The sequence below is a fragment of the Amblyomma mixtum genome, chromosome 3 (genome assembly GCF_055824585.1).
Source record: "Amblyomma mixtum isolate Tamu chromosome 3, ASM5582458v1, whole genome shotgun sequence".
In the NCBI taxonomy this organism is placed as follows: domain Eukaryota; kingdom Metazoa; phylum Arthropoda; class Arachnida; order Ixodida; family Ixodidae; genus Amblyomma; species Amblyomma mixtum.
The window spans coordinates 336,186,861-336,205,344 of NC_143014.1; the positions used below are offsets into that span (position 1 = coordinate 336,186,861).

General features: G+C 50.8%; 1 protein-coding gene and 1 pseudogene across 1 annotated transcript; one reads left to right on the plus strand and one right to left on the minus strand.

Annotated features, from left to right (window-relative positions):
* Positions 1 to 2,423: 2,423 nt before the first annotated feature.
* LOC149356060 (uncharacterized) lies at positions 2,424 to 6,456 on the plus strand (annotated as a pseudogene).
* Positions 6,457 to 11,293: 4,837 nt separating this feature from the next.
* LOC149356061 (endothelin-converting enzyme 2-like) lies at positions 11,294 to 18,155 on the minus strand. Its single transcript, XM_089576243.1, has 2 exons — positions 18,081 to 18,155; positions 11,294 to 13,366 (listed from the first exon to the last, which is right to left on the minus strand). Exons 1-2 carry the CDS (start codon positions 18,153 to 18,155, stop codon positions 11,294 to 11,296), a joined length of 2,148 nt encoding a protein of 715 aa, XP_089432369.1.
* Positions 18,156 to 18,484: the final 329 nt, after the last annotated feature.

Sequence of the window (18,484 nt, forward strand, 5' to 3'; positions counted from 1 at the left end):
TTAACTTTCTATATCAGATCTAAGTCCCTCCGAACCCTCTTTCGAACGAATTTCTTCCAGCCGAAGTAGTTCATGTTTATGTCGACTGACTGCTCCTGGCTACCAAATGTACACTTCAAAGTCGTTTCGGCCTGCTCGCAGTTCGGCGAAGACTGCAGGCCTTCAACACAGAATGCTGCTCCTATGAGAGACACCATCAGGTAACGAAACTTTTTTTTGCGATACTCCTATTCTGTTAATTACACACTATAACTTTTCTTAATTAGTGTCATCAAGCAGTGGCTTTTCATTCCGAGCATTTTGACACTTCTGAATGCCCTTTTTTCATTTTTTTCAGTTTTTCATTTCTTTAATTAATCAATTAATTACAATGCTTTCATTAAATGGCCATCGCCCATCGCACACCAGTCAATCATCAATCACTAGAACCATAAATCATCATGATAGGATTTTTTGTACGGAGTCCCCGATGATTTTTGACACGCGGTGCCAACTACGGCGACGGCTTTTCGACCGAACGAGCTATATGCGCTACCGCGTAAAAACAGAAAACTGGCACACTGCACGTAGGCTGTCCCTCTTGATACACAGGCTTCTGATATGAAGCATGCGCTGCTGCACGCCAGCAATGTACGATACCATGCCTTCTTCGCTGGAGCAGGGACTCCGTGATTGCAGGCCTGGAAAAAGACTTGCACACGCAAATAAAAATAACATGAGAATGGGCTTGACATCATGTACGTGTTTGTTTGTTTTCTTGCTCGACATACTGCATTTACTCAGAAGCAATATACGAGGACCGCCCTCGTTCTCTGTGAAAAGGTATTAGATCTTGCTCACGCGTCCAGTTCTCTACTCTCGTCCACAACCGCTTGCATGCTAGGAATTATGAACCTTGACGCTCACCTACAGGCTCAATTCTAAGCGCTAACTCATTTCACCAGAATTACAAGGCCTGGACGGTTACATCCGTGCATCGAAAATTAAAGCAGACATAACTCGTGCGAAGGGACCATAACTGATGCTCCAGTGCCATGCTGACCCGAGAGAGCGCATTTTCTATATCGGGCCACAAGTCTCTTAACACCGCTGTGGTGGTTCAGTGGTTATGACTCTCGGCTGTTGACTCGAAAGAAGCAGGTTCCATCTAGGCCGCGGCGGTCGAATTTCTATGGAGGCGAAAATAGAGGCCCTTGTACTGTGTGATGTCAGTTCACCCTGAAGAATCCGAGGTGGTCGAAATTTCCGGAGCCCTCCACTACGGCGTCCCCGATAGTATGAGTCGCTTTGGGACGTTAAACCCCCAATAAACAAGTCTCTTAGGTCAGCTCAGCCTAATATTCTCCTTCAAAGCCCGACTCAGATGGCTCATGGAGAGGACGACGAAAGAAAGCGAAAGGCCGCAAAAGCGTTAGTTGCCGATAAACGCAACAAAAAAGCTTAAGTTACGACGAGACAGGCAGCAAGCGGTGGGTTGTCGCTTCCAAGAGCTGTGTCAGGTTTCATCATTTGCATGCTGGCTGGCCTTTGTCGGTAAGCAGCGTGATCCAGCATTTGCATGGGTACTGCATGGCGCACATATCTTTTGATGCTGCGATTTATTACAGCGAATGGGTTCTTACCTATCTCAACATTCCTTATTTTTCCACCTACAGGATAGGCTTACATTCTTTTTCCTTGCCTGTCTTTGATCCTGCGCTTCGTGCCATGACTGCCTGAAGGAAACCTTGAATCAGCAGGCCTGGGTTTTTATTGATCAGCAAAGCTGTGGCTTGCACTTCTCGCGTTCATATCGAGTTTCCCTTTAAATCATCGTGCCCGATTTGTGCTCATTTTGCTCTTTTTTATTTCAGTATGGGGCAAATTGCCAATCTGCGGCGCAGTAACCTGTGCGTTAAAATACCAGGTTCGCGTCCTTTACTCGCATCCTTTGTACTGCTCTAAGCTTTGGTTGCGAAAAGCCAATGTTGACGGACCAAGGCGCGAAGCTCGTCGTTTAAAATGGTGCTTCATTTTCGACGCGCTCCTAGCAGCCACAGTAGGCCGGTTTTAATCTCACCGTGAAGAAACTGCTGAGGTTTCTGGGCATCACAAGTTGCCCAAATCGCACACACTTTGGTAGTGACAAGATAATTCAGTTATCGTAGTGAATACGCTTTACGCTACTCAGCCAGCTTATGATTCAGAGACTATCAGCAACCCTCGCAGGAATTCTCTGAATTTATACGCCTAGGTTTCTGCAGAGCCTCTTGGCGTTTATTTCCAACCTCAATCCTTGGCAATCTGCCGTCGCTGAAAAAGAAGAAATGAGCGGCGTGCTTGGCTACCGCGTGGCACGAGCCTGCGGAGCAGCCCCGACGCGTTCTTGCCCTGCAGCTCGCAGTGATAGCCGCGATCTTCAAGGCGCAATCGGCAACCTCGCAATGGAGAATTCCCGGGAAGAAACACAGCAACAGCCTGCCGGCGATGAGCAGCAGAACAAGCCCATCGCAGAGGTGCCGCCGAAGCCGTCGCGCCCCGGGATCTTAAAGTCGACCCAAAGTTCATTCGAGCCGCTCAAGCAAGCAAGCAAGATGTTGAGGTTTCAGATGGATGAACACGAGAACCCACTGCCTCCGGCGCCTTTGGCACCAACAACACCGCCGGCACAGAATCCAGTCTCTGAAGCGGGCGTCCAGGCCGCTCCGCCCACCCAGGACAAGCCCAAGAAAAGCAAAGATGTGGGCAGCAAACTCGACATATCACCGCCTATGTCCCTGAGCATCGAGAACAGCCTCAGCGAGAGCCGCAGTTCGGGCACTTCATCTTCGCTGTCGCTGGCCAGCGGTGACTCTGACAGCCCAGAGCTGTCGGAGTTCATGGAGGGAAGAGGAGTCCCCTCGGCAGCGGGCGCGGCTGTACCAGCAGCCCCGACCGCGCCGATGTTCAAACTGCTTGGAGGGCACAAATTCAAACTACCTTCCTGGTTCCCCGAAGATGTCATGCACTACTTCGTAGCCCCAAGCCAAAGTCAGGAAAATAAAGCCCGAGACGCTGAGCCACGCAGCCCGCACGCGGAAAGCGGGGACGCCGAAGAGGAGGACGACTCGTCGACGTCGCTGCCGTTTGAAGACGCGCCCTGGCGACCGTCGCTTCCCCAGCAGACGCTGATGGCTCTTCTCGGTGGCCTCGCGCTTATTTTTCTCGTCTCGGCAATGGTGCGCGATAGTCGGAGAAGCGGCGATGTAAGCACCATGAGGCGCCAGTTTGAGCCCGACGTGGCCGTGAGTACTCTGAATGCCGACGAAAACCAGGAGTCCATGCCTTTTCCGCAGATCCCACTAAACGATATCGAGGAGCCCCCACTAGGGACCGCTAGTACTGAGAAGCCTACCTCGTTTGCGAAAGGAGACGCGGACTCCCTTCCCGTGCACAGAGAGAACCCGGCCGAAGCTGTAGCGCCCACTGAAGCTAGCGACTCTTCAGATCGGCCAAAGCTGCAAGAGGTCCTTGGAAAGGTGCGCCAAATCAGGAGCGACACTTCGCGCCCTCTGCGTATATCAAAGGTGAGTCCGATTCTCGAGAGCAACTAGTTCGGTACAATTGTTTGTCGTTCGGGATATCGCCTGCGTTAGGCATTCATGCATACTAAACTGAGGTTTGTTACCGCAATCATGACAGCGAAACAAGGGGAGAAACAATAAAGCAGATAAGACGCTAAATCATTCGCTCCCTTAGGGCGGAAAACAGCGAAAAATGCACAGAATTTCTGGACATGAAAGGCACGACTACATATCCCGAGCGGCATACTCGTATGGGTTTTTTTTATGTGTTTGTGTGTGCGCGCGCGCGCGTTTGTGTGCGTGTGCGTGTGCGTGTGCGTGCGTGCGTGCGTGCGTGCGTGCGTGTGCGTGCGCGTGCGCGTGTGCGTGCGCGTGTGCGTGCGCGTGTGCGTGCGCGTGCGCGTGTGCATGTGCATGTGCGTGTGCGTGTCGCAGTCATTGGCATGAAATATTGGTGCATTGCAAAGATATGGCGACGTGAGCCTAGCAGAAGGCTCTGTAAACAACTGTGCGCATAAGTTAGCTACAAAAAGGCATCTGCTGACACACCAGACATTTAAACATCGGTATTATGGCACATAAGCTACAGAACAGTATCTTCCTATCAGACAAAACATGCCTGCGGCCCTCCCGTCTTCACATACTGCCGCACAACGCAGCCAGAATTTTACTACAATTCAACAGGACACTGTTCGGCGACATCAAAACGGCTCCAGCTTTGCAACCGCGGTCCCAACAGTTTTCCGTCGAAACAGCTGTCGCCTCAAGTGCGTGGAGACCAAGCGGCCAGAGAAGCCCTGCTTCAATCCGGTCAGCTTCGTTATTTGTGTCAGGTGAGATGGCAAGCCAGCTCATGCGGTCACGCATTTTAGATAAACCAGCTGTGGGCTGCAGAGAGCCAGTCACTGAAGCGCTGCTAACTAACAAGCAGAAAGCCTGACTAGAGGCTAGAGTGCTTCGTGCAAGGCGAAGTTTGTAAGAAAAAAGGAACCCGCAGCGGAGTTGTAGATAAAATAAATTGCTTTTTTTTCCTCAGAGATATATTTGCCATTGGGCATAATGAGAAAGGGAGAGAAAGTTAGAAGCAGAAGTGTAAACACACCTCGCTTAAAAAGTGGCAAAAGTTCTCGTAAAGCGATTGCCATGTGTCCACTTGCGATAGTCGCCTGCAGCATCCTCTCGCAGGCCCACCTTCCTTAGGAAGCGCCGTCTCACTGAGACTGTAGCCGGATATATCCACAGCAAATGTTTTTACGGCGAAAGCTTTAATGGCTCATCGTTGTCGTGAACACAATGTGTCCCGCTTTTGAAGGGTGTCTATCAAGATATGTGAGACAGTTACTGCGTAATTTCCTTTCCTCCAATACAATTTTTATTTTCTTCATTATGGCCCTTCTTTTTCTTTCTTCTTTCACTCCCACTTCCTTCCTTTCTGTATGGTGCAGTTGAGGTGTCCATCGAGATGACAGAGAATTACAGAACCATTTTCTTTCCTCAAAAAGCGTTGCGTTCAAAGGGAAAGGCACCGCGCCGAACGGACGGAGGCGTTCCGTGGACTTCCTGGCAGCGGTAAAACACGCTGTCGCGTTCCGCTCCTAAAGGCGAAGATTAAGCGTCCTTAATTGGAAGTTAATTAGTATTTAGTCATTAATCAGTAATTATCTACTAATTAGTAACCTGTCATTGCTTACTAATTGGTCATTAATTATGTGTGACGTCATACAGTGGTGACGTAGCCAGTGCCACAGAGGCAGTCAAGGTGGTGCGGAAAACGCTTTCGCCTCTACGCACTTCAGACAGCCAAAGTGCCCCCTGAATTTTTCTTCACACACGTCGGGTGCAGTACCACAATCGAGACATTTGTCGGTCACTTATAAACGTTTGTCACGCCGCCGATGACGCTCAGAGAGAGTCGGAGCCCCTCCTCATTGAATCTGGCGTGTAGATACCTCCTCCTCCCGAGTGAGGCTACGGGGGAGAAGCCTTTTTCTCGGAAACATGGGACAGAACGAATCTGAGGGAAGAGGGAAAGGGAGTGAGATGTCTGATATATCAACGTGTGTCATTATATCCACATGAATAATATGCGGTAGTCAGCATGGCCGCGAGTTCAGTGTATACGCACATGCCAGGGGTGTTTTGTGCATAGTTAGTGAATGGATTGTGTTATTTGTAATGTGCGCCGGACAGCCTCAAGCTGATTAAGGGCGGCAAGGGAGTAAGTGTAAATGTGAACAATATCGAAAGTGGGTACGAGTGGAAGGGAAGCAATTGCATTGTGTATCGCTTAAATCTCCAAGGCAAGGGGGGTGCAAGGATCCGCACTATATGTAGCGCGGGAGTTGAGATGAGGATTGGAGGAACTGCGATGACTCCCAGCAGCGCTGTCTGTGATGCATTGGTGTATATTATGCACCCTGCAGGTAGATGCGCGGCTGATATCGGCGGCGAACAGAGGAGCGATTGTCTGTGAGTTGACATTATGACCATGGAGGAAGAGTCTTCGAGTCTGTGTTCACTATTCCTTTGCAGAAAAGACCCCAGCGATGTCCTCCGCTGGTACTTTGATGGAAAACGGTGCCTCCAGCGGCGCTCCCGGCCAGACCGATGCCCGTCGCATGGGACGCAGTTGTTCACCACTGCGCAAGACTGCAGGAGGAGCTGCGAAGCAGCGAATACCTCCGAATGCCGTGCCCCAAACTCGACGGCATGCGGGTCCCAGCTGAAGGGCGCTTATTTTGCACACAGGGAGCCGAAAACAGGCCCGTTCCGCTGCATCGGTATGTCGTCCATCGCAACCGGACGCACCGGGAACGTCTGTCTCAAGGGAGCCAACCGATTCTCTGCCCTGCAAGCTTGCAGAAAGGCCTGCGTTTACGCCGAGAGACAATGTGTGGCGTTAGTGGACGTTTGAAATACAAGCTGCCTGCGGGCGGGCCTCTTGCGTGGTCTTCTGGGGCCGTAACACACGGAAATTATATTTGCATGCACAATGCACACAGAAGCAGCGCATAGGGCTTTTGAAGCGCTGTCTTTGACATTCGTCAGAATTGCTCATTCATGTAATGCTGCAGTCATTTCAAAATGAACCACTTACGGAAAAGCGTGCACTGGGGAGAACAAGAGTACAATATATGAATCCGCCTAGCAGATTAACACAAAGGATAAGTTTGTACACATACAGCTAACTTGCTCATACCAGCAAACAACAAATTTAGATTGTGCTAACTTCTTGAGAAAGCCAAACCAGGCCAGAGAAGTACAGGTAATTACGAGGATCTTTAGCGGCTAAAGTAGTGAAAGGCGAAAGCCTGAGTGCTGCATTCTGCGACGCGATTGTTCAGTTCACATTCTGTTGTTGCATCAATTAACTGCCAATTAATGAAGCTTAATCTTTGTCTTGAGGAGTAGAACGCGACAGCGTGCTGTAGCGCTGCCAGGGAGTCCATGGAACGCCACCACCCGTTCGGCGCGACGCCTTGCCCTTTGAACGGAACGCTTTTTGAGGAAAGGAAATGGAGCTGTAATTCTCTGTCATCTCGGTGGACACCTGAACCGCACCGCACAGGAAGGGAGGAAGTAGAGTGAAAGAAGAAAGAGGGACCTGAATGAAGAAAATGAAAATTGTATTTGAGGAAAGGAAATATGCAGTAACTGTCTCACATATTTCGGTGGACGCCAGTCGAAAATTGTATTTGAGGAAAGGAAATTGTGCAGTACTGTCTCACATATTTCGGTGGACACCCGTCAAAATTCTCGCGCAGTGACGTCACGACCATATCGACCAATCTGAAACGCGGACAAATTTGCTAACACGTCTTGGTCACGACAGTATGAGCCATTAAAGGCTTTCGCCTTAAAATGTATCTGTCACTCATATATCAGTGGACACCTAAACCTTGCCGTAACGGGTAGGGATGAAGATGGGAGTGAACGAAGACACCGTATTCACTAGACGCGCCTTTGTTCATACCAAAACATCGAGCTGGCATGGCGGAGCGGTAGCATGCTCGTCTCGCACTCCGGAGACCGGGATTCGATTCCCGAGCTCGATCAATTTCCTACTCGGTTTTATTTATTTATCCGCTATGACTAGAAAGGTTAATTAGGCTAATTGGTTAAATAAGTAATTAACTAAACTCAGTACCACTTACTTGGAGCATCACTATACGATCCCTTTAATTGGTTGGATGGTTAGTAGCCAAAGCACAATTGGCCGCGTTTGAAATTCGCGCACTGTGACGTCACAACTGTTTCGACCAATTGAAAAGCGTGACATTTCTGTCGACAACTGCTGCTTACAACGATGAGGCATTAAAGGCTTCCGCCTTAATAGAAAGTTTGAGCCTAGCGCCATCCGTGTTACGCTACCCGGATCCGATTGCACAAGGACCCGGTTGCGCCTGCGCACTGACAAGAGCTGCAGAGTGCCTGAAGCTGCCACTCTGGCTGTCTGGCACTCGCAATTGGCGCCTCTATGAAAGGGATTGTGGTAGCGGAATGCCAATCATGCTATTCTAAAATGCACTACTGCTACAAAGCACTTATTTTAGCTTTTACAGTGTAGCTCTTTGGTACGAAGTTTGAGTCTTCGCGTTGACGTGGTTCGCATTCCGAGTTTCGTGCAGCCGCCGCATGGCGCGCTAGTCGCCCAACCACGTGACAGTGACGTCACAGCTGGCCATGGCCCGGTTGAAGCAGGGCTTGCGTCATTCTCCCCTGGCGTGGAAGAAGACGGCCCTACTCTGTTGGATAAGGTAAGGCTGCTATGCGTCTCGTGCGTGATAGAAAGAGTGAGTAACCCGCGCGGATCCGGAGTGCCGCGCCACAGAATCGACGCAGCAACGGCACGGTGCATAGGGCCGTCTGCGCATGCGTAGACAGCCTTTCAGCCACCGCTGATTTTGCACATTACGCCATAATCGCGAATGGCATAGGATAGGGCTAATTGGAGCGAGATTAGGGAGTCCTTTGTGCTACAGTGGTGTTAGTTCAGCTGATGATGACGTCATAAGCGTAAACGTCGTCAGTTTTTTTCCTGACGAACTTGGTAATTAACACGTTTTCCTGCGTCCTAACGTATGCCGCCCGTAAAACGGCAATTTAAAGTATTGCTGTGATTGGTTATGATTGGATATTCGGGTTTTAACGTCCCAAAGCTACTCAGGCTATGAGGGACAAGGTATTGCTGTGAGACTATGCAGAAGCATAATTGTTATAAAGTCAAAATTAAGCAATAGCTCTAATTTTGTAATGATTGCAAAAACCCAATACCATCCCGGCACGAAGACCAGCTTTACCAGTGACGCAAGTGAGTCAGCTCACGCAAAATAGAACAGAGATGGAGCGAATTCTTGCCGGCCGTGTGTGTTTGGGCGGATGCGCTTCGCCCAATGAGCCACCCAGCCGACTGTAGAGAGAACAGCTCCAGAATGTCAAGCTGCATGATCCGAGACACAATGACCCACACTCAGCGGTGCGCTGTCATCGATCTACTACCCCACGCTTCTCTGGTCATCTCAGCAGCCTCTCAGCGCGTCGACGATCAGCGAGCAACGAGCGCTATTCTCGAAGTGTCACAATCTTCGGGAGTACCACACCAGGCCCTACGATCAACGGACTCCCGCACCGGCGGAAGCATACCACGTGTATCAAGGCGAAAGCCTTTAATGGCTCATGCTCGTGGTGTCCGTCCATGCTCGCGGTGTCCATCCGTGCGCTGGAATCGTGCCAACTGTGGCCTCTCCTCCGCGCAGCGGCGCAACCTCCTCCGTAATTTCCTTTCCTCAAATTCATTTTCTTCAATACGGCCCCTTTTTTTTCTTCTTTCACTCCCACTTCCTTCCCCTAAAAACGGATGACGGGTGTCCACCAAGATATGCAAGACAGTTACTACGTAATTTCCTTTCCTCAAATACAATTTTCATTTCCTTCACTACGGCCCCTCTTACTCTCTCTTCTTTCACTCCCACTTCCTCCTTTCCTGTACGGTGCGGTTCGGGTATACACCGCGATTGTTGCTAGGCAACGGCTCATACGGCCGCATCAACAGCACAACAGCGCAATTCAGACGTCCGCTGACCCAGGGAGCCAATTTGCGCACTTCCTTTCCTTAAAATTATCGGAGTGTAAAGCGTCAACGCCAACGAAAATGAACAGAATGAACGCCGAACGGGCAACGGCGACTACGACGCCGCGAAACGGGCGCCAAAGACCTGCGCTCTAAAAAACAATCAAAAAAGCGACCGCAGTCGCCAAAGACAATAAAAACCGCTCATGAGGGAAGCCGTAATTTTTTGGTCTACGAATATCATTGCTACTTACCTGCGAGTAAAGTCGAGAGGGTCCTTTTCTGTATTTTAATTGCTCTCATGCGTCGCTGGTTTTGCATGTGCGTTTCTATTTTCGTAAACACGAACGCTTCTACCTCAGCCAACCCCCGTTTTTTTACACGGTGGCGGCGTTTCTCCGTAGGCCACAACCTTTAAACCACAACAAAAAACCTCTACACAAGTGGGGGTAGTTAGCCACCTCCGCAGTGTGTAACTTCATGGCGCTGCAGTGAACAGCCTAACTTCTGGAACGCCTTTTTGTGTCTGCTCCAAGCCACAGGTCGAAGTATGGCAGCCTTTACTAACAGCCATTGGTGAAGCCCGCTTGGTCCTTAAGATAAAACAAATCTAACGAAGTGTAGTGTTCTTCTCTCAACATGCATAGACTTGTTTAAGCCGAAGGAATGCTCACTCGTAATGCAGTGAGGTTGCAAAATCAGATGTGGAAACAAATGCAAGGAGTACACAGACCATTGTCCCGGAACCCAAGGCAGTTGCGAGCTGCGCCCCCAGTACGTAACTGTGCGCTATAATCCAAAAACGGAAGCTTCACGCGTACATGTACGCAGCGCGATAAGTGCAAGAAACGAGGAGAGAGCGTTGGCGGTTAAAGAAGCTCCATGCGATTTGCAGCGTCCGTGAGTGTTTCCAGGGGCAGTTTTCAATACGACTTGATGTGGCAAGTATTTTACGGCAATATTTTTATGTGGTGCATGCTCGCAAACGCTGTAAAAGCAACGACTCGTTAACTGATTGACATGCGCACACGATCTATAAGTGGCCTCGCAACGCTTCGCCGACGGCCACTGATTCAAGTAGCTCATTCATTTCACTTTAAAAAAAAGTTTCAAGCACGAACTTCCAAACAGTTAACCTGAGCCACGAATCTTACTCGCAAGTTGACTGATGTCAGGAGCAAGACTGTCTGTGAGAGGAAACACGGTGTTCACGCGCTGCGAGCATGGTATCTACTCTAGGGTAACCACGATTCTGGAGCGATTTCCTAGGAGCTAGCGAGCTTGTGTCTTGTGAACACGCTGTGCTAGCGCATCATTGTTGATGACCGTTAAGTCCTTGCTATTTCAGTGTGTGGGTTACAACACATCCCTTACTTCGTTATTCGACTCCACGCCGTGCAAATGGTCGAAGGTGGTCGTGAACATTTCCTACACTTTTTTTCGGACGGGTAGCCTGAGCTGTCCTGGACGCTCTGGTTTCTACGTCAAAAACAGCTGTTCTTAAGCTTGATTTTGCTTTCTACCAGCTCTTCGCGTACTTTTCTTGCATTTAAAATTTAGACACAGCTGTTTTGTGCTAGAGGTAAGCTTCACAAATCAAAACAGGTTCAGCAAAGAGCTTCGAAATGGAGAACATGGCACAAGAGGGCACAGTGGCACGAGAGGGCGACACACAGAACAACTAGTAAAAAAAAGAGCACCTCGTGTCAGGGTTCATGGGCGTGCGGGGCCCGCAGTCGAAGGCTCGGGAGAACTTGGCAAAGTTTGCGACGGCCTTGTTGCAGTCGCCCCTTAGTGAGCTGAAGTTGCGCGACAGGTTACACAAGCTGAGGCAGGCGGTGATGAAGAACACCTGATCTTCGGTGAACACCTTTGTGACACGTCCCGGCTGAGGTAGGTCACGGGGTGCCGCCTCGTACACGGCGTGGGCTAATTCTAGCGCCGGAACCTCCGGTAAAAGACTCGCTCCCGAAGACGACCCAGAGCACAGGGCCGACTCGTTGGACAGCGCGTCGATCCACTGCTGTGGCGCCCACGAGTCTGCGTTGAAGTTGCCGTCTGCGTCCACTCTCAGTCCTCCCTGGTCGAAAGCCTTCACCAGCTGCAGAGCGTACGAGAAACCTAACCCGCCGTATAACATCGCCCTTGTTCCTTGGCCTGAGTTGGTGGGCAGGTGAAGGGCTGCGGCCGATATGAGCACTCTATTGGAGAAATAATCGTATCTGAACAATGGCTGCATGTAGTCCAAAGGCAAGTCCAGTATCTCTTCGTACTCTGGTTTGCTCTGAAGCGCTCGCTTGGCTATCATGGCGCTCAGCCAGTGCTCGATCATGGACGTTTCACTGGACGAGAAATTAGCGTACACAGCGGTCAGACCATCTTCGGTTAGCAGGTTTTCTGGTGGCCACAGGACTACCCGAGTGCTGTCGAGCTTTGAGGACGCAGTGCGTCGGATGGATTCGTCGGGAGCCCAGGACAGGTTGGATATTTTGTGACGAGCCAGCTGCGTCACGAGGCTGAGATAGCCATCGATGGCCTTTCTGGATGCCACTGTAGAAGTATTAGCTACGAAGAGCGACTTGATCAGGAGCTGATACGAGCCGTCTACCTGAGCCGCACATAGCCTGTTGCGCCTAAGAGCGGACGGCCAGTCCTCCTCATTTCGTTTTGGCAGTAGGTTATGATCTCCAAGTGGAGCAAACGCTTGTATGAAAAACCAGGACACGTGCATCAGCAAAGAACGTGAGTCAAACTTAGAAATGATACTATCCACAGATTGCAGGAGTGCTACATCGCTGGTCACAATTAAGTCTGATGGATCGTAACCACCTTGCACTCGTGCGTTTATGTTCAGTTCTCGTATCCAGTCAACTGAAGACAAACTGGCCGTGACATTAGAAATGTCTTTTAGCAAGAACTGAGCAGGTAAGGCAAGTTCTGTGTCAAGGACCTCTTGAAGCTCTGCGAACACGCTCCGTTCGACACTTTCAATCTTCTCGATTTCGCCATCACTACGCCGAGGATGGCCCATGGCGAAGGCGTCGTGGAACCTATTCCAGTAGGCCACAACGCCCTCCGATTTTATAGATAGTTCTTTATAAGCGATCCACAACGGAGCGAAGTCAGCTGGCCTGAAGAGCAGGGCATGCTGTGCTTTCTTTGGCGTCCTTAGCCGTTTCAGCCGAAACCAGATATTCAACCCCCAGTTGTACGCCAGGTCCACGAGGACCCCGAAAGGGCTAGTGCCAGGGAGGGGATCGTCTGGCCATGGTATCTTTCGCTGTAACATGAACTGCCTCAGTAAAGAAGCAGAAGAACCATTAGCGCCACTGTTGGTCAGGCAGGCTTGCAGCATGGCTTGCGCCTTCGTTACCGCAGAAAATCGACGCGCGCCTCTCGCTACCAGCGAGTGGAATTCGTTGAACCAGGCCGCGACGGCGTGATAGGCCAGGGCCGATCCGTACGCGTGAGGGTCGTCGAGCGGCGGCCTCCACTTGGAGCAGACGAACGCTTCGAAGTCGCTGCACGGATCAACACTCCAGTTCACCTTGGCCAAAATGAGCTGCCAGTGATAGCGGCAGTGGGGGCTCAGGCACAAGTCGCCGTCCCGTTCCTGGGGCGTGGGCGTATAGGCCAGTCGAATGTAGGCCACCAACGCGGCACCGATCAGCACGAGGACCAAGCAAGCCACTGCCGAGGCCAGAGGCAACTGCGGCCCAGCGGCGGCCGAATCAGGAGACGCAGGTTTCGAGGCCTGGAAAGAAGGCGCAGGGTAATGAAGCGGTTTCGCAGTTCTTCTTTTATTGCATTTATGTAGTGCGTGCAATCAGCGAACCAGTGGGCCCTGCAGCTTCTAAAGCACCTGATTCAGATCTGCAGCGAGTTGAAGCCTACAGCAGAAAATGAGTTCGTCAAATTTATTATCTTCCGCCAGCGGTGACGCAGTAAAAAAAAAAAAGGAACCCCACTAACGATGGAAGCGCTTCGTCTTGGACTTAAGTGTCTAATGAATAATGAATAAGGTCGAGATGAAGAGATGAGGTTGGCCGTACAGACATGGACAAGCTGACCTGAACTGCCGGAGCGACTATGGAAAACTCCCGGTCTGTCCGTGCAGACACGAAAATACGAATCAACAGAGATCAGCACACATCGAGAAGAGGCCTTTCTTTCCAATCTCATGCCGGTTTTCTCTCGTTATCGAGATATATGCTCGTCCATGGCTGCATAACGCCACCGGTAGTTGTCGTTCATCGTGCCGTCAGTTCTCGTTATCTTCTCCGTGACTCTACAAATTAGAAACAGGCTTTAAAAGACAGGAACATCTATCCTCTCTGTTCCTCTTCTCCGCCTTGTGTTGTGTTTCAGCCTGTCGAAGAAATTCACGTTTAAGCTCGCTTCTTGCATAAAATCTGAAATTCAGTGATATCAAGCGTAAGCGTTGTGTTTTCCTTTTAAATTTTCCGCCCTTTTCACCCCTTTTTTGATCCCTACTTTTACTCTACTGTACAGGTGCGTATCTACAATAAGGCTGCCGCCACTCCTTCCCTTATAACTGCGTAAAACGCACGCTCTCTGTGGCTTCGGCAGAGCGAGGACGCTCGCACCTCGAGCAGCGCAGGAAGACGCACACGTTGTCAGTTTTAGTCCACGAAATATCGAGCACAGAGTTGCAGATGTTTGCGGCCAGCGTCACTGTCGCGTGCTCCCTCCGTGCAACCCGTCCGCCTGTTTGGTGACAGTCGCCTCCCGGCTACGTGCAGCGCCTGAGAGGCGTCTGAAGCGCTCGGCGACGTCTTAACGACCGCGTGCCCCACCATACGCTTTACACGAAGCGCGAGGCTCGAGGTGCGTCCAGGGGTTGGTCGCGTATACCGGGTGAGCTCCCGCCTGTAGACGACGAAGTTATAGCGAGGCACGTGCAAGGGCTGGTCAAGTGATCGGTGTCAGTGGACGAACTCGCCGCAGATACAACTCTCACTTCAGTGCTTAGAACCCGGTTGCATTCTCAGCAACCACGTGGGGCAGGAAACCGAGAGACGCAGTGGCGCTGGTTTGTACTATCGGGTATCGAAGTCTCCAGGATACGGAAAACAGGGTATCTCTGCGCATAATTGCCTTGTCTGCAAACGATCACGTCATTTGAATACCACAAATCCCAGCACGTAACCCCAGTAGCGCTGGATTAAGGGGGGGGGGGGGAGCTGCAGCCCAGGGCTTCACCTCTGACAGCAGGAGAAGGGGCCCACTTATTCAAACCTGCTTAGTATATGGAACCACGGGCAATGGAACTTCGTGCAACACGTATGAAGCGAGAAAACCAGGACGAGGAGACGGGCCCCCACATAATGTCACTTCATTTAGCCGAATCAGTTGGAGACAGCTTGTCGAGCTGCGAAAACAGGAACCCACTGCAATCCCGGAGGGGGTGCGGAGCTTTCTTACCAAGCGATATATGCGTTTGCTTACGGATTGCGGTAGGGTTTTCGTGGTTTCCTGTCTATCCGCCCGTCCAGTGGCGTCAGAAGGTCTAGTGTGTTTGAAACTCCTGGCGTCGGCATAACATCCGCTTTTACAGAGAGCCTCGCCGCCAAGCACTCCGCTGGAAATGCTTTCATAATCCCCTAAAAATTAATTAATTATTTTTTAAAACCATCAATATATCCGCTAATATGCAATGCGGTGCTAGATGTAAAAATAATTGCTTTGCGCCTTCTGCGTGGCTTACAATTGTAAGTAAATGCAGCGCTTCAGTGTCACAAGTATGATTAGAGCAGGGTAGGCAAAAACGAAACCAGAATGCGCAGCGGCGTTTGAAGCGGCGTCTACTTGTGCGAGTATCATATAGAGACTCTTGAGAAAATTAACGCGTGCAGTAGAATGCTTCTCTCAGCTATACGGGTGGATTGCTCGAGACCGAATTTCGCACAGATTTGGTCGTCAGAATTGTTTTATAGAGCACCGGTTTTTCTTCTTTAGCTTTACCAAATTGAAGCTGTGCTAGCTTCTTGGGAGTCCCAAAGTTTCACTTTGTGCTCTGGCGGTCGCCAGGAAAGCGAGACACTCGTTTATGGGTATATGTTTAGGTTTATGGGTTTTAACGTCCCAAATCAAGTACGGCTATGCGTAACTCCGTAGTGGAAGGCTCCAGATAATTTCGACCACCTCGGGTTCTTTAAAGTGCACTGATATAACATAGTGCACGGGCCTCTGGCAATTCGCCTCCAGCGAATTGCGAGCGCCGCGGCGAGGGCAATTTATTTTGTTCGTTCTTTTTTCTTCGGATTGGTTTTGTGGGGCCAGGTGAATTTGAGGTATCAAAAAAAAAATTCAAAGTCCCCTGGTATGGGGCATTACATGAGGGATACATTTGTTGGGCGAGTTGGTGTTTTCGATGATCCATAACTACAGCGCAAACGACAGGACAGAGATGAAGAAGGGACACCACACAGCGCTGACTCACAACTGTGAGGAAATAAAATTGTGAGGAATTTGTGAGGAAATAAAAGGCCCTGTTACTAGCCTCACTTCTAGGTGGACAACTCAACCTCGTCTTGAGGGCAGGGAGGAAAGTGTGAATGAAAGGAGAGAAAGAGGTGCCGTAGTGGAGGGCTCAGGAATAATTTAGACCACCTGGGGATTAACGGACTCTGAAATCGCGCAGCTCACGGGCGCCTTAGTGCATTTCGCCTCCACCAAAACTCGGCCGCCGTGTGGCTCGGTTTGAACCTAGGTGCTCGGCTCAGCGCCTAGCACGCTGACCACTGAACCAGGACTGAAATCCTGCTATCAAAATGTGCCCCACGATATGGCTAGTAAATATCGTGTAATCAAATTAATATTTAAAACTTTTTATAACGCCCTCTCGGGGCAGTAATTAACGAGCGTTTCTATTGCCCAGTCGCTGCCGGAGTACCCAGCTCACCTGTAGGAAGCTAGCTCAGCCTGCTTTTCTTTAATGCGTTAGCAATAAAGAGGTGTTGCGAAGGAGAACTTGTCTGTCGGATTGTGTAAGGCGTCATTGAAAGAGAACAGGAGACGCGCGCAGCGCACTGCAATGAAGCCCCGCAAGTTGGAGGTCGGCTCACGTGCCTCTTCCGTGGCGTTCGGCGCTCGGCCACAGACGCATACGTTTCGCGCGTTCCAAGAGTCGCGTCGTGTTTTGTACGCTGTAAAGCTAGTGCTAATGCGTTACTGTTGCATGAATTTCATTGATTGCACTTCATTCCTTTCAATTTGGCGGAATTGCAATGAAACGCGGGATATTTTCCAGTAGTGTAGCAATTGGCAGGGAGTACATCAAAGGGAAAGGAGAGGGGGCCTACATGCGCATTAGCCCAGGGCCCCCATTTTTCTTAATGCGGCTATGCGTAGCCCTGGCTACACAGGGCGTTGTCGTCTAACATAACGATGTCGTCACTGGTAGCCGCCCACGCATCCCGAAGACATTTGTCCGCCATATACTTGAGCGACGGCCTCTTTATGTATTCGCGTGTACCGCGCGTACCACACTCGACGATCGCAAAAGTGTGCTTGCTGGTAAGTCTGTACTGCTGATGCCACGGCGGCACAAAACACACGCCGGCCACTGATGGCGAAGGCAAGCGCATCCGTGCATCGTTCTGTGGAGCAGCTGCGCCGCATGGGGCCCGGCAAACCGCTTCCTTGTCTTAGCAAGCAGCTTCTATGTGGACGAGGTCTTGCGCTCCCTCATCCTGTAAAGCGCCGAGTGTGTGCCGAACAGCGCTGTACGCACCGTTCCAAAGCGAGCGTGCGATGAAGAGCTGCCGATTTTAACGCGATATGGATAAGGGTCCCATTCAGCGGAGAAACCCTCGCAGTTGGCGTCGGCGTGCCGAGGAAATCGGGATTGGTCGAGAGGGTCCTGGCATCACAACCACATGACCTCGCTCTTGTAATTCTAACACCCCACAACCATCATACAGAATAGCAGTGAGGACGTCACTGCACAATTACTCGACGTCATTCGTGACGTTATTCTACTACCATTACGTAGGCCTCTAAGCAGTGGCGGTCCTAAGTGGGGGCGCGAGGGGGGGGAGGGGGCGGTTGCCCCCCTCCCCCCCCAAAAAAAAGCCCTTTGCGCATTTTCCTGAAAGGCCGTTTCTGGGCTCTCATAGGGCGAGACGAGATTTTTGACGTAAAACTAGAAAGCTTCTTCGTCTGTGATGTGTCAGGTAGTCTCCTATGTTGTATGTTCACCTTGTTAGCGGCCGTCTTATTTCTCATAATTCTATGTTCTACGGCTTGGTAGCTATACAAGTGCAATTTCGCAGTGATTATCGTGGTCCTGCCGTGCACCCCCCCCCCCCCCCCCCCCCCCCCGTTGTCTGGCCTTGTCGCCGGCCCGGCGACGACGGCGGCGGCGGTCCCATACACCTCCGGATGCGGTGGCCAGCAACCTCGTCGGGGCAGGAAGAAGCCACCCATTGATGTCTTTAACCCACCATGGGACCTAGCGACGCCAGCAAGGGGCTCATCCCTTCTAGAAGCGTGTGGTGAGAGGCTAGTTGGTACGACATTATAAGAATAAAAAATCTCAAAAAAAGGACGGGACAAGACAGAAGAAGCACTCTGCGCTTGTGCCATGTGCTTCTTCGCTCTCGACCCGTCCTTTTTGCACAGTTTTTTTATCGTTCTTATAATGTCATCCCTTCTGCTGGCTTCACACGGAGCTCCGACCAGCCGCCATGTCGGAGGGGACCGGGGGCGGAACAAAGCCCTTTCCCCGAACTAAGTAAAGAAGGCCGCTAAACAGCTAGCGGAATGCCCTGACAGGCGCTTTGACCTTCCTGGACACACCGTGGCGGGATACCTCAGACGACGACCTGTTTCCGGAAGAACAGCGCGA

What these genes read in the sequence shown, in the direction of transcription:
- LOC149356061 (XM_089576243.1), bottom strand. Translation starts at nt 18,155, where the DNA reads ATGTCGTACCAACTAGCCTCTCACCACACGCTTCTAGAAGGGATGAGC. An exon ending in TGGCGTCGCTAGGTCCCATG is followed by an intron (nt 13,367 to 18,080) that starts GTGGGTTAAAGA and finishes CCTTCTTTCCAG; the next exon opens with GCCTCGAAACCTGCGTCTCC.